At 46.0% G+C, this 15721-nt stretch overlaps 1 protein-coding gene across 4 annotated transcripts in view; it reads right to left on the bottom strand.

Moving 5' to 3' along the window:
- The window catches only part of cacna1da (calcium channel, voltage-dependent, L type, alpha 1D subunit, a), a 179313-nt gene that overhangs the window by 82482 nt on the left and 81110 nt on the right, over positions 1-15721 (bottom strand). For all 4 annotated transcript variants that reach the window (XM_061932764.2, XM_061932765.2, XM_061932766.2 and 1 more), the window contains exons 5-8: positions 10959-11131; positions 10358-10510; positions 752-948; positions 348-451 (exon numbers count right to left, since the gene is read on the bottom strand). In XM_061932764.2, coding sequence (XP_061788748.1) covers positions 348-451; positions 752-948; positions 10358-10510; positions 10959-11131 — 627 coding nt within the window. The remainder of the gene's footprint in view (positions 1-347; positions 452-751; positions 949-10357; positions 10511-10958; positions 11132-15721) is intronic.

The raw sequence follows: 15721 nt of genomic DNA, 5'->3' as shown, positions 1-15721 counted from the left end.
GGGACAACACTATATGGGACTTTAAAATGTTCTGTGTTTAATTAAGGAATAATATTTTTACATGGAGCAACCCACAGCAAACAGGATTTGCACACTGCAAAGAAAATGCCACTGCACACGTCTGCCTCTTACCCACTAAGGACACCTAACACGAGGTTTAGCACGAAAAAGGAGCCGAGAATGATGAGGCTAACAAAATAAATCCAAGGTGTTTCCCATCCTATGGCGTCGTTGACCTATGGGAGCCAGAAGCAGCCAATGAACAGACACAAACACAAAGGACAGAGACCGCCCGGGCCTGCACTCATGCGGAGGGTCTCTGTCCACGATAAGGAGAAGGTGCTTACCCGCTCAACACACCCAAAACCAGGTTAAGAACGAAAAAGGAGCCGAAGATCACAAGACTGACAAAGTACACCCATGGAAGCTCAAAGCCCATAGCATCGTTCATCTGGAGGAGCGTGCATTGCCGTAGAGGAAGAGAGGAGGGTTGAGAAAAAAGGAGTGAAGAGAGAGGAAATCATGAAATAAGATATTAAAAAGGCACAGCAAAAGTATGTAGTATGGACACACAATGCATTAGTTGTCAAATGCTCTCAATCATATTTAGCCAGTCAAATACATGAGTTGCCTGGGGAAATTATTCTCATCAACAGAATGTCACATTGCCGTGCGTTTGTTTCAAGCCGACGTTCGGGCTGAAGGCGCATGACAGTCAACACAGCAGGGGGTAGTAGTGGGGAGGACTCACCCAATACAGCACATCCGTCCAGCCTTCCATGGTTATGCACTGGAACACCGTCAGCATGGCGAACAGGAAGTTGTCGAAGTTGGTGATACCACCGTTGGGGCCTTGCCAGCCTTCCCTGCACTCGGTGCCATTGATGGGGCATTGCCGCCCGTGCCCTGAGATCGCACATGGAGCGGGATCCTCCTCTGCTAACATGCCTTCATGAAAGGAGATAAATTAAACGTAAGACGCCACATGTTAAATGTCAGCAAAGTTGGAGTCGAGGCAACTGGACTCTGGTTTGGGAAGACGTTCCACCTTTACTTAATAAGACTTTTTCAGTTCTGTGCGGCATACTGTTAGAGACTCTACCTGCGTTCTTTTATTGAATAGTCAGAGGTCAAGTTTTCACAAGTTTAAAACAAGTCAGGTAAATGTCACAGTGTTGGTCTCACTCCATCAAAGTATGTAACAAAGTACCTCCACAAACAAGTCTCTGCAAAAGTGAGCCTACAATAAATAATTAATTTATCTCTTTATAGAAAAAGAGTCCACGGTTTCCCGAGGGTGGAAGCCAGTCTAAGGCAATCAACGATGGGAATTTGTGTCAAAAAGATGTTTTCACATTATCCATCCATCCATCCATCTTCTTCCGCTTATCCGAGGTCGGGTCGCGGGGGCAGCAGCCTAAGCAGGGAAGCCCAGACTTCCCTCTCCCCAGCCACTTCGTCCAGCTCTTCCTGTGGGACCCCGAGGCATTCCCAGACCAGCCGGGAGACGTAGTCTTCCCAACGTGTCCTGGGTCTTCCCCGCGGCCTCCTACCGGTCGGACGTGCCCTAAACACCTCCCTAGGGAGGCGTTCGGGTGGCATCCTGACCAGATGCCCGAACCACCTCATCTGGCTCCTCTCGATGTGGAGGAGCAGCGGCTTTACTTTGAGCTCCTCCCGGATGGCAGAGCTTCTCACCCTATCTCTAAGGGAGAGCCCCGCCACCCGGCGGAGGAAACTCATTTCGGCCGCTTGTACCCGTGATCTTGTCCTTTCGGTCATAACCCAAAGCCCATGACCATAGGTGAGGATGGGAACGTAGATCGACCGGTAAATTGAGAGCTTTGCCTTCCGGCTCAGCTCCTTCTTCACCACAACGGATCGATACAGCGTCCGCATTACTGAAGACGCCGCACCGATCCGCCTGTCGATCTCACGATCCACTCTTCTCTCACTCGTGAACAAGACTCCGAGGTACTTGAACTCCTCCACTTGGGGCAAGATCTCCTCCCCAACCCGGAGATGGCACTCCACCCTTTTCCGGGCGAGAACCATGGACTCGGACTTGGAGGTGCTGATTCTCATCCCAGTCGCTTCACACTCAGCTGCGAACCGATCCAGTGAGAGCTGAAGATCCTGGACAGATGAAGCCATCAGGACCACATCATCTGCAAAAAGCAGAGACCTAATCCTGCAGCCACCAAACCAGATCCCCTCAACGCCTTGACTGCGCCTAGAAATTCTGTCCATAAAAGTTATGAACAGAATTGGTGACAAAGGGCAGCCTTGGCGGAGTCCAACCCTCACTGGAAACGTGTCCGACTTACTACCGGCAATGCGGACCAAGCTCTGGCACTGATCATACAGGGAGCGGACTGCCACAATCAGATAGTCCGATACCCCATACTCTCTGAGCACTCCCCACAGGACTTCCCGAGGGACACGGTTGAATGCCTTCTCCAAGTCCACAAAACACATGTAGACTGGTTGGGCAAACTCCCATGCACCCTCAAGGACCCTGCCGAGAGTATAGAGCTGGTCCACAGTTCCACGACCAGGACGAAAACCACACTGTTCCTCCTGAATCCGAGGTTCGACTATCCGGCGTAGCCTCCTCTCCAGTACACCTGAATAGACCTTACCGGGAAGGCTGAGGAGTGTGATCCCACGATAGTTAGAACACACCCTCCGGTTCCCCTTCTTAAAGAGAGGAACCACCACCCCGGTCTGCCAATCCAGTGGTACCGCCCCCAATGTCCACGCGATGCTGCAGAGTCTTGTCAATCAAGACAGCCCCACAGCATCCAGAGCCTTAAGGAACTCCGGGCGGGTCTCATCTACCCACCTACAACAGCAACCTCAGCCCCAGAAATAGGAGAGCCCACCACAGACTCCCCAGGCACTGGTGGGATTGAGGAGGTCTTCGAAGTATTCCCTCCACCGATCCACAACATCCGCAGTCGAGGTCAGCAGAACACCATCCTCGCCATACACGGTGTTGATAGTGCACTGCTTCCCCTTCCTGAGGCGGCGGATGGTGGTCCAGAATTGCTTCGAAGCCGTCCGGAAGTCGTTTTCCATGGCCTCACCGAACTCCTCCCATGTCCGAGTTTTTGCCTCTGCGACTGCTGAAGCCGCACACCGCTTGGCCTGTCGGTACCTGTCCGCTGCCTCAGGAGTCCTATGAGCCAAAAGAACCCGATAGGACTCCTTTTTCAGCTTGACGGCATCCCTCACCGCCGGTGTCCACCAACGGGTTCTAGGATTACCGCCACGACAAGCACCAACTACCTTGCGGCCACAGCTCCAATCAGCCGCCTCGACAATAGAGGCGCGGAACATGGTCCATTCGGACTCAATGTCCAGCACCTCCCTCGTGACATGTTCAAAGTTCTTCCGGAGGTGGGAATTGAAACTCTCTCTGACAGGAGACTCTGCCAGACGTTCCCAGCAAACCCTCACAATGCGTTTGGGCCTGCCAGGTCTGTCCGGCATCCTCCCCCACCATCGCAGCCAACTCACCACCAGGTGGTGATCGGTAGAAAGCTCCGCCCCTCTCTTCACCCGAGTGTCCAAAACATGAGGCCACAAATCCGATGACACAACTACAAAGTCGGGGGCGGCATGGCGTAGAGGGTAGAGCAACCGTGCCAGAAACCTGAGGGTTGCAGGTTCGCTCCCCGCCTCTTACCATCCAAAAAATCGCTTCCGTTGTGTCCTTGGGCGGGACACTTCACCCTTTTCCCCCGGTGCCATTCACACCGGTGAATTGAATGATGAATGGTAGGTGGTGGTCGGAGGGGCCGTTGGCGCAAATTGCAGCCACGCTTCCGTCAGTCTACCCCGGGGCAGCTGTGGCTATGAAAGTAGCTTACCACCACCAGGTGTGAATGAATGATGGGTTCTACATGTAAAGCGACTGTGGGTACTTAGAAAAGCGCTATATAAATCCCAGTTATTATCATTTATTATTATTATTAAAGTCGATCATGGAACTACGGCCTAGGGTGTCCTGGTGCCAAGTGCACATATGGAGACCCTTATGCTTGAACATGGTGTTCGTTATGGACAATCTGTGACGGGCACAAAAGTCCAATAACAAAACACCGCTCGGGTTCAGATCCGGGCAGCCATTCTTCCCAATCACGCCTCTCCAGGTTTTACTGTCGCTGCCAACATGAGCATTGAAGTCCCCCAGTAGAACGAGGGAATCACCCGGGGGAGCACTCTCAAGTACTCCCTCGAGTGAATCCAAAAAGGGTGGGTACTCTGAGCTGCGGTTTGGCGCGTAAGCGCAAACCACAGTCAGGACCCGTTCCCCCACCCGAAGGCAGAGGGAAGCTACCCTCTCGTCCACCGGGTTGAACTCCAACGTGCAGGCTCTGAGCCGGGGGGAAACAAGAATTACCACCCCAGCCCGTCGCCTCTCACTGCCGGCAACGCCAGAGTGGATGAGAGTCCAGCCCCTCTCGAGAGAACTGGTTCCAGAGCCCTTGCTGTGCGTCGAAGTGAGTCCGACCATATCTAGCCGGAACTTCTCCACCTCGCGCACTAGCTCAGGCTCCTTCACCCCCAGCGAGGTGACGTTCCACGTCCCAAGAGCTAGCTTCTGTAGCCGAGGATCGGACCGCCAAGTGCCCTGCCTTCGGCTTCCGCCCAGCTCACATCGCACCCGACCTCTATGACCCCTGCTATGGGTGGTGAGCCCATTGGAGGGGGGACCCACGTTGCCTCTTCGGGCTGTGCCCGGCCGGGCCCCATGGGGACAGGCCCGGCCACCAGGCGCTCGCCATCGTGCCCCACCTCCGGGCCTGGCTCCAGAGGGGGGCCCCGGTGACCCGCGTCCGGGCAAGGGAAATCTGGGTTCCTTGTTCGTTTTCTTCATAGAGGTCTTCGAGCTGCTCTTTGTCTGATCCCTCACCTAGGACCAGTTTGTCTTGGGAGACCCTTTATGCCCCCGGACAACATAGCTCCTAGGATCATTGGGACACGCAAACTCCTCTACCACGTTAATGTGGCAGCTCAGAGAGGAGTGTTTTCACATTATGTGTTATCTAACTAAAATTATTATAATTTAACAATGTTAATAGCTGAGGCTTGTTCATCCTTTCCAAGAATTTGACCTTTGTACCATATTTAAGAGCGCTTAAAGTTACGCAGATTAATCATTCTTTCGCCTTGTACAACGTGTTATAAATAACCAAAATACGCATCAAAGTATCCAAAACAATAGATAGTAATAGCAGGCAGAGTAAAAGTCAAAGATGCACATGCCAAATTAAGTTTAAAGGGACGCTATAATGCATACCAACTTTTCTTACCTATTGGTCCTTGTTTTTGTTTGGGATCTGCATAAGTCCCGAAAATGTTAAATTTTAAATCAAACCATGGCGGCATGGTGGAAATACAGTATATACACCCACCGCTGCTCGCACCCGCAGCTCACTGCTCGCACCCCGCTGGTCGAACCCACCGCTGCTCGCACCCACCGCTGCTCACACCCATCACTGCTCACACGGGATGCTCAAAGTTAAGTGATATCTTTTTATCTGTGTGCTTCTAATTGTTTTACAGCTTTCTTCAGCCCTTCTATAACACATTTAGTAGTCTTACTGAACTTACAAAGCACCCACTCTCTCTGTTTCACCGCTTCACTTTCAGCTTGCTAGCTGCTGAACTAGCGAAGCTAAGCTAGCTCTGGACCAAAGCCCCTGCACTGCAAAGATAGCAAGAACTCGACTCAGTGAAAGAAACAATGTGAGTATGGCTTCTTGTTCCTCATGCACCCTTCCCATGGATAGATTGTCCCTGCTGGAGGTCTGTGTCCACAAGTTAGAGCAGAGTACCTTTGTAACTTTAGATTCCCAACGTATCAATTCATAGATGTGATCGCAATTACTTGAGACGCACTAAGCGAGATAGACGTAATGTTGTTAATATCAGTACTACGGATACCATTAACAAAAATGCCTCAAAATAGCCCACTACATGTTATATGGGCTTTTTAAACATCAGATTATTGTCTCCTAAAGCATTATTAGTTAATGAGGTCATTAGAGACAACAATCTTAATGTCATTGGTCCCACTGAGACTTAGCTAAAACCAGATTAATTTTTTCCGCTTAACGAGGCATCTACCTCTAACTATACAAGCTCAGTTCTCACTGGCACTCATCGAGGGTGGACGCTCCCCTTTCCTCTCCCTTATATTTCCTGCTTGCTTCTTTGTCTTGTCTTGTCTTAACTTTTTTGTTGCCTCTTTTTGCACTTCTCTCCAAATCTAAACATTGGAACTATTTAACTGGCCTCAACGAAATTGACAAGATCTTGGGTTTGGGGGAACCTGCTTGTCGTGACGGAACGGTTGTTGCTGGACACGCGACGGACTCTTGGGAGAAGAAGGAGTGTCGCGTGCCTGGCGACCATTTTCAGTCGAGGACGTGAAGATATCTTCCTATTCGGAATTATGACAACAAGACATCTGCTGATTGTAGTAAGCGTTGCTCTGGTTTGTCGACAAATTGAAAGTTGCTGGCAGTCTTCAAAGTACCCCAAAGCTGCCACGAATGATTGGAGGATGCGAGAAGAACTGTGGACACTCTTGTGATTTTGGATCACATCGGACTGTCTGCCCTGAAGGATTTGAGGACCAGTTATATACAATTTAGAGTGAAAAGCACATTTTATTTTCACACGTATACAAAACATTCTAACGTGGATTGTTTCCCTGGCTTCGAGACTCTCCCGAAGGACAGTGCGGCGAAGACACAACAAACTCCCTTCTTGTCTCTCATGGACACACACCTGTTGTTGTTGACTTTGGACTTATCGGCTGCACAACATCAAGGCTGCGGAACAGAGACACGCAGGCTTACACACACACACACACACATGCATCCACAAAAATATACGCCACACACACATACTCCACCCCCAATCCAACGCCCTCAACGCAAATCCCATAGGGGTGATGGAAGGATGGGCAGCGCCTGAGAGCTGCGGCCTGCCACCATGACCCCCCCACTCCCTCCCCCCTGTTTCTAGATATCTCGAGATGTACGTTGTAATATGTATATGTGCTTTGCTATGGAGGTTTTTTCCCACTCCAGACTGGGCCCCCTTAGAAGCCCAGTCTAGATTGTATTTTTTTTACTCATCCTTCCCCAGCGTTTACCTTTTTCCCATCTTTTACGGGGCGCCTTGTGGCGACACATCAGCGTTCCTATTCTGTAACCCTGTACACTGTTTGTTTGTCTAATCTTGAACGGGTTTGTGCTGAAAACAAAGTGTCGTTGTATTTGTGCAATGACAATAAAGACCTATCCTATCCTATCAAATGTTGCTCGTCTCCGTAAAAGGGGTGGAGGAGTCGCACTAATTTATGATAAAAACCTTAACCTGAGCCCTAACCTAAGTAATAAATATAAATCATTTGAGGTGCTTACCATAAGGTCTGTCACACCGCTACCTCTCCATCTGGCTGTTATCTATCGCCCCCCTGTGCCCTATTCGTACTTCATCAGCAAATTCTCAGAGTTTGTTGCTGATCTAGTGACGCATGCAGATAATAAGAGTTATAATGGGCGCTTTTAGTATCCATATGAATACCCAATCAGATCCTCCATGCATAGCTCTCCAGATTATAATTGATAGCTGTGGTTTTACACAAATAACAAATGAACCCACGCATTGCAAAGGTAATACGATAGATCTAGTACTTGTCCGGGGTGTCACCACCTCCAAAGTTATGGTACTCCCATACGCTAAAGTAATGTCTGATGAATACCTTTTAAAATGTAAAGTTCTGACTCATTGTCACCAAGCTACTAATGATAAATGCTATAGCAGCCATACCATTAATGCTGCCACAACTACGACTCTCGCTGGCCTACTGCCCTCGGTAATGGCACCATTCCCAAATTATGTAGGCTCTATCTATAACCTCACTAACAACTTTAACGATGCCCTGCGCAACGCCATTGATAGTATATAGCAGCGCTAAAGCTAAAAAAGGCCCCGAAAACGCATATCCCCGGGTTCACGGAAGAAACCAGAGCTCTTAAACTATTGTGTAGAAAGCTGGAAGGCAAGTAGTGTGCGACTAAACTTGAGGTTTTCCGTCAAGCATGGAGTGATAGTTTAATAACTTATAAACACACTCTTACCTTAGCTAAAACTTAACCTGACTCTCGCCAGATCCTTGTAGTTCGCTGAGCTCCACCCAAGGATCTGGGACTTCTCAATAGGAGATGTACTTCAGAAGGCGGGGCCTTGTAAAAAAATAATTGTATGTGATTGGATAAACCACTTGTCCGTTATCTTGAATGACGTGCTACTTCAACCACTCACATCCAAATCATCCCGTGACACTGATGAAAGTGACGCTGGGAAATCCAAAACAGAACAGCCGACATATTGGATAACGACACTAATGGTAACATAAGCAATTTTTTGGGTTTGAAAAATTTAACTTTGAGCAAGTTGCTAACAGTCACTTTAAAAGGCTTGATTTCATCGCAGCTTTCTCCAAAAAGTTGCGCCAAAAGTTGCAATGGTTTGAGGCTTATTCTTCTTACATTGCCTCAGCCAGCGATTTTACAATTTGCCTGAATTGTCGCGAATGCAACATTGCAAATTTCTAAAACGTCCGAATAGGTCTTTTCCCGCCTCGTTGGAAAGTAACTGATTGATTGATTGATTAAAACTTTTATTAGTAGATTGCACAGTTCAGTACATATTCCGTACAATTGACCACTAAATGGTAACACCCGAACACGTTTTTCAACTTGTTTAAGTCGGGGTCCACGTAAATCAATTCCTGGTACAACCATGGTATAACTCGTTAGCAGTGTGCAACAAATGACTTTTAAAAAGTAATTCATTATATTTACTAGTTGCTTTCCCAAAAAAGTAATTTAATTACTAACATTACACTTTAATTAAATGTAATTAATTACTAGGGAAAGTAATTAATGCATTACTTAAAAAGCAAAAACAAAAAATTCTAATATCTGGCATATGCAATTGAGAGATGTTTCATGAGTAGTGTGTGCCTTTAAAGGTGTGTCGTCAGCGAGGGCGTGTGTGTGTGTGTGTGTGTGTGTGTGTGTGTGCGTACTTACATATTGTTTGTTGTTTGCTGCGTGATGTTGCCTCTTCTTATTTTATATCAAGTTCATTTTAGTGTGGTGCTGATTGTTGCTCGCATTAGTTAAAAGTTACTTCCTGCTTTGAACTTGCTGTGCTTCTGTCACTGTCTTGTTGACATACAACCGCATCAAATGGAGCGTGCCAAGCTACATCAAACGCATAGAGAACAGCCTTGTAACCTATATAAAAGTAATTAATTAGATTACTTGTTACTAGTAAAATATTATGTATTTCTATTTCTCCTAACACTGCTCGTTAGTGGCTCCTTTCCGGTGGAATGAGACAATCTTTGGGGGAGGTATGTCAGGCTAATGCTGGAAACGTTGTTGTAAGATTATGAAAGAAGCCGTCAAAAAAAAGAGAGGCCCTTTTTTCGTGCCATCATACCTGCTTACAACAATATTTGTTACGTCTCCTTCCCAAAGATTGTCTCATTCCACGAAAAGAGTGTCCACTAATGAGTTGTTTTTGTCATGTCTGTGTGATCATGTTTTGTTTTAGTCATGTTCAGTTTTGTTTTTGGACTCTTTGTGCACTTTTGTTTGTTTTGTCACCATAGCAACCCATTAGTTTTCACCTGTCATGTCACGCACCTGTTTCACGTTTTGATTCACGCACCTGTTTTCACTGATCATGTCACTGCTATTTAAGCCGGTCTGTTTCTGTTGTTCGTCCTGGTGACAATATCTATCCATCCATACTACTGCTACCCATGATATTCCTGTTTACCATAATTCATGCTTCATGCCATGCCACAGTAAGTGTTTTTGTTTTGTGTTCATAGTTAATTGCCTTTGTGCTAGTCTTTTGTTTTCATTAGTCAAGTTTGTTCTCTGTCATTGTGCGCGCCTTTTTTTTGCTTCCTTTTTTGTAGTTTGTTAGTGTTGTGAATAAATATGTACTCCCCTCCAAGCCATGTCCGATCCAGCTTTACTTGCATCTCGGGAAAACAAAACCCTCACAGTCCAGTTATTGACAGTTTTATCACTTCGTAGGCGAAAGACCTATTGTTATGCAACCGGGCCACAACGACTACAATATATTGTGACCACCCCCAGAAATAAAGAAGCCTTTTGGATGAAAGGTGAAACAACTTTAACTAACAAAAAGAGTCCAGTTGAATCTACACACATGTTGAATGAATGAATATATTATTGTGTAAAACGCACAAATGCAGTCAATACCAGATTAAAAAAAGGAGTCATACCTGAGCCAGGAAGGTAACAGGTGGCGTGCATTTTACCGATGAAAAGCTCCAGGCCAATAATAGCATAGATGATGATGACAAACAAGACCAGGAGAGCAATATGAAGGAGAGGGACCATGGCTTTAATGATGGAGTTCAACACCACTTGTAAACCTAAGCAAAGAGGAATATATATACATAATTAACATAGGGTTTATTTTGTGGCTGTAAAAGTGCAATGTATCACACTTAAAGGTGACATTTTTACTACTTTTGCTACATGGGAGGGGCATAAAATTAGAAACATCTCACAGTATAATTGAGTCAGTTTGAAACTGAATTGATCTCATTAGATTGTGCAGACATACATAACATTAAGGACAATAAGTGCACATCAAAGACGATTTATTGATATTACCAACATAATCATAACTTTTTATAGTGCTTAGCACACAGGGGGCCTTGTCCTCTGAGTGCTTTTTCTAATGATGTGTAAAAAAAACAAAAAAACAGTCCTTCAGGGTAAAAAGTATGCTAACATCATCTGGACACATCATGTGTTATCTTGCTGTGTGTCTTGGAGAAGGGCTGTGACCATGAAATGAAACGGCGCGTTACTTACTGGGTACTCCTGAGACCAACCGCAAGGGTCGCAGCACACGGAAGGCTCGGAGGGCTTTAACGTCAAATCCGCCGGGTTTACCACCATGTCCATGCATGGTTGAGTGGTCTTCCTCTCCTTCAGCCTCTGCCTTCTCATCTTTGGTCAGAATCTCTAAGACAACACTGAAGAGTCTGCCAGTAAGAACAAAAAAAAGAGGCTCACAGTTTAATAGACATTGACACAACTCACCTGCACAAACAGGAAATAAGAGACATGATTAGGGTAACAAGCAATAAAAAAATGTTGACATGAAACCTGCATATAATTTAGAGTAGTCAGTGTTCAGCTTGTAGAGCACATTTACTAAAGTTAAAGTACCAATGATTGTCACACACACACTCGGTGTGGCGAAATTATTCTCTGCATTTGACCCATCACCCTTGATCACCCCCTGGGAGGTGAGGGGAGCAGTGGGCAGCAGCGGTGGTCTCGGCCGGGAATCATTTTTGGTGATTTAACCCCTGATTCCAACCCTTGATGCCGAGTGCCAAGCAGGGAGGTAATGGGTCCCATTTTTATAGTCTTTGGTATGACTCGGCCGGGGTTTGAACTCACAACCTACCGATCTCAGGGTGGACACTCCAACCACTAGGCCACTGAGTACTATCCACTGAACAATCAATGAATCAACTCACAAATAACTGTCAACACAAGTGAGTACCAAGATCATTTTGTCTTCCCTGCATGGTGGCGGTAGTGACATGTTCTGGGGCTGCATGAGTGCTGCTGGCACTGGGGAGCTGTGGTAAATTGAGGGAAACATGTAAACCACTGCCGGTAGAACTCCGCTCATGCTTGTTCAACATATTGAACGGAAAAAAAAGGAACTAAAAAGAACAAAAATGACAAGAGCCTTGCTGAGGAAGGTGAAGGTGCTAAAGGTGGAGAAGTATGTCTGCTCCACACCTGAACCCAATTGAACACCTGTGCAGCCTCCTTAAACAGAAGAAAATGGGGGTAGAGAAATGCAAGGTGTCTTACCATCCACCAACTCCAGCAGTGATGGACAATATTTTGACCAAGTTCCTAAAATAAATAGACGCACTTTTAGAAAACCCACTATTTTGTATGTTTTTTGTTTCTTATGCTTTACTGATAGTGTTTTTGTCTTAGTGTTTAATCTCTTTTGATGGCGGCTAAGTTTTTATTGTTTTAAATATTGGTTTGTGCTTGAGCACTTTCAGATGTATTCAAATGAAAAGTGCAAAACAAATAAAATGTAATATTATTATATTATTAATATTATTGATATTTATCCAGCTCTGCTATTTTCCTTTGACTATTAATCTTGTTTCCTCTGGTGTTCCGATTAGTTTAATAATTATTTTGCAGTTTGTTGTCCATGTTTGTTGTATTTTGCCTTGTTTTCTTAGGTTACACGCTTTTCTGCCTATGTCTGCGTTTGTAATCGTTAGATGTTCATTTATGTATACGTCTGTTCTTTTAAGCTTCCTCCCTTGTTTTAATAATGCAGTTTTATATTTTCTGTTGCCAAACCTCATTAATTTTGCTGGTGCCAATCTATCCTTCTTCTTATGGAGTGAGTGGCAAGCTTCCACATTTGCCATGTCTATTAGTATGACTCCATGATTAATTCCTGTATTTGTCGCTCTTTAGCGTCATTCTCGACGCGTAGAATGTTTACCTCCTCCACCAGCTGCATAATCGTCTGTTGATACTGTTTAATAGTTGACACCTCCGCTGTCAGAAACTCTAGCGCTCTCGTGATTTCCTCACTTTCCTCGGGTGAGAGCTCATTCTTTGGTCCCATGTTGAGCCTGGTTGTGGTGGTTGTCGACTGCCTCCGGTCTAGGTTGTTTTCGGGCCTGGTGGGTGTCGTCTGGCGCCAAGGACGTAGATGTGACTGATGGGTCTCGTCCGGCCTGGTAAATCCTCGCGCTAGTCTCTCTCCTCTCTAGGCCTCGCTGTCGCTGCCTGCCGGTCTCGCTGCTGTTAGGTGGCCTTGATATTGTTAGCTGTTAGCCGGGCCTCTCGCTAGCCACCCTGCTATTGTTGCTCGCCGGACTTCGCCGATGTATTATGACGCGCAAGGTACAATATTTTCAATGCTGTCCACAGGTTAAGGGGCACACATACCACAACACCATTGTTAGATCACAGACACTAGTAGTTAGAGTGTTCGCCCTGAGATCGGTAGGTCGTGAGTTCAAACCCCGGCCGAGTCATACCAAAGACTATAAAAATGGGACCCATTACCTCCCTGCTTGGCACTCAGCATCAAGGGCTGGAATTGGGGGTTAAATCACCAAAAATTATTCCAGGGCGCGGCCACCGCTGCTGCTCACTGCTCCCCTCACTTCCCAGGGGGTGAGGGTGATGGGTCAAATACAGAGGATAATCTCACCACACCTAGTGTGTGTGTGACAATCATTATCAGTACTTTAACTTAACTTATCTTTCACTCGCTCACTCTGGTTGCTTCGGCTTCCTCCCTAGTCTGATTCATGGAGCGCTGTGCCCAATCTCTCCCAAATCTCTAGATAGTAAATATATACTGCTATACAAGCTGTACATTGACTACTCTAAACTACATCCAAGTTTCATTTCTATATTATCCCTTGAGAAGATACACTATATTGACAAAAGTATTTGGCCACCCATCCAAATGATGAGAATCAGGCGCCCTAATCACTTGGCTCGATGTATAAAATCAAGCACTTAGGCATGGAGACTGTTTCTACAAACATTTGCGAAAGAATGGGCCACGCTCAGTGATTTCCAGCGTGGAACTGTCACAGGATGCCAGCCTACATTTTATACTTCTACTATTTGTTTTTAAATGTCTAAACAACCTCGCTCCAACATATCTCTCCGACCTCCTTCAGTCTTACTGCCCCCCCCCCCCCGATCCTTAAGATCAGCCGATCAGCTGCTATTGACGGTCCCTGACACAAGGCTGAAGCTTAGAGGTGACATAGCTTTCGCCGCTGCTGCTCCCAAGCTCTGGAACGGCTTACCTCTGAGTGTTAGACAGGCCTCCTCTCTTCCTGTTTTTAAATCGCTCTTAAAAACATACTTTTATTCCATGGCTTTTAACACTGAGTGATCTCCATCCTGCTATGGCGTCCCACAATGCACCTGCTGTGAACCTGTTTTTATGTTTTATTTTATTTATTTATTTATTTTTTATCATGCTCTGTTTGTGATGTGGTGTGCTTGCTCGTTTCTCTTGTGTTATCTTTTAACCTGCCCATTGTACAGCACTTTGGCTGCCCCTGTGGTAAATTTTAAATGTGCTTTATAAATAAAGTTGATTTGATTTGATTTGATTTGTGCAACAAATCCAGTCGTGAACTTTCCTCGCTCCTAAATATTCCAAAGTCCACTTTGTTTATAAGAAAAGTGAAGAGTTTGGGAACAACAGCAACTCAGCCACCAAGTGGTAGGCCACGTAAACGGACAGAGAGGGGTCAGTGGATGCTGAAGCGCATAGTGCAAAGTCTTTCTGCACAGTCAGTTGCTACAGAGCTCCAAACTTCATGTGACCTTCCAATTAGCCCACGTACAGTACGCAGAGAGCTTCATGGAGTGGGTTTCCATGGACGAGCAGCTCTATCTAAGCCATACATCACCGAGTCCAATGCAAAGTGTCGGATGCAGTGGTGTAAAGCATGTCGCCACTGGACTCTAGAGCAGTGGAGACACCTTCTCTGGAGTGATGAATCACGCTTTTCCATCTGGGAATCTGATTGAAGAGTCTGGGTTTGGAGGTTGCCAGTAGAACGCTACATTTCGGACTGCATTGTGCCGAGTGTGAAATTTGGTGGAGCAGGAATTATGGTGTGGGGTTGTTTTTCAGGAGTTTGGCTTGGCCCCTTAGTTCCAGTGAAAGGAACTTTGAATGCTCCAGGATACCAAAACATTTTGGATAATTCCATGCTCCCAACTCTGTGGGAACAGTATGGAGCGGGCCCCTTCCTCTTCCAACATGACTGTGCACCAGTGCACAAAGCAAGGTCTATAAAGACATTAATGACAGAGTCTGGTGTGGATGGACTTGACTGGCCTGCACAGAGTCCTGACCTGAACCCGATAGAACACCTTTGGGATGAATTAGAACGGAGACTGAGAGCCAGGCCTTCTCGACCAACATCAGTGTGTGACCTCACCAATGCGCTTTTGGAAGAATGGTGGAAAATTCCTATAAACACACTCCGCAACCTTGTGGACAGCCTTCCCAGAAGAGTTGAATTTGTAATAGCTGCAAAAGGTGGACCCACATCATATTGAATTCTATGGGTTAGGAATGGGATGGCACTTCAAGGTCATATGTGAGTCAAGGCAGGTGGCCAAATACTTTTGGCAATATAGTGTATAACACAAAGGTTGCTGAAACGTGAATGATATATGCACTTTTGTGAGATACGTAAAGCACAAAGTGTATCACTTTTATACCTTGCATTTCTTTACCCCCTATTCTGCCAATATTCAAGAATGAGTTTTACTATTGTTGAGGCCTCTGTGGTAAAAAGTGTTGCTACTTTTTAACAGCCACCGCCCACAAACAATACTGACATCACGAGGACACAGTTGGACAAGCGCTTATTACTACAACTGTACATATGGTGCACAACCCACAATGCTCCGTTAATGTTCATTGATACCAACTGTTAATTGCACGCTCAAAAACAAGTATATAATTGCATGGCGTTTTTAACTGTGGTTGCACTGTCAAAAGTATTGATGTTGACACAACTAGT

The sequence above is a fragment of the Nerophis lumbriciformis genome, linkage group LG38 (genome assembly GCF_033978685.3).
Source record: "Nerophis lumbriciformis linkage group LG38, RoL_Nlum_v2.1, whole genome shotgun sequence".
NCBI classification, from domain to species: domain Eukaryota; kingdom Metazoa; phylum Chordata; class Actinopteri; order Syngnathiformes; family Syngnathidae; genus Nerophis; species Nerophis lumbriciformis.
Note: the sequence above shows the minus strand (reverse complement) of the source record. Positions and strands in the feature narration are given on the sequence as shown.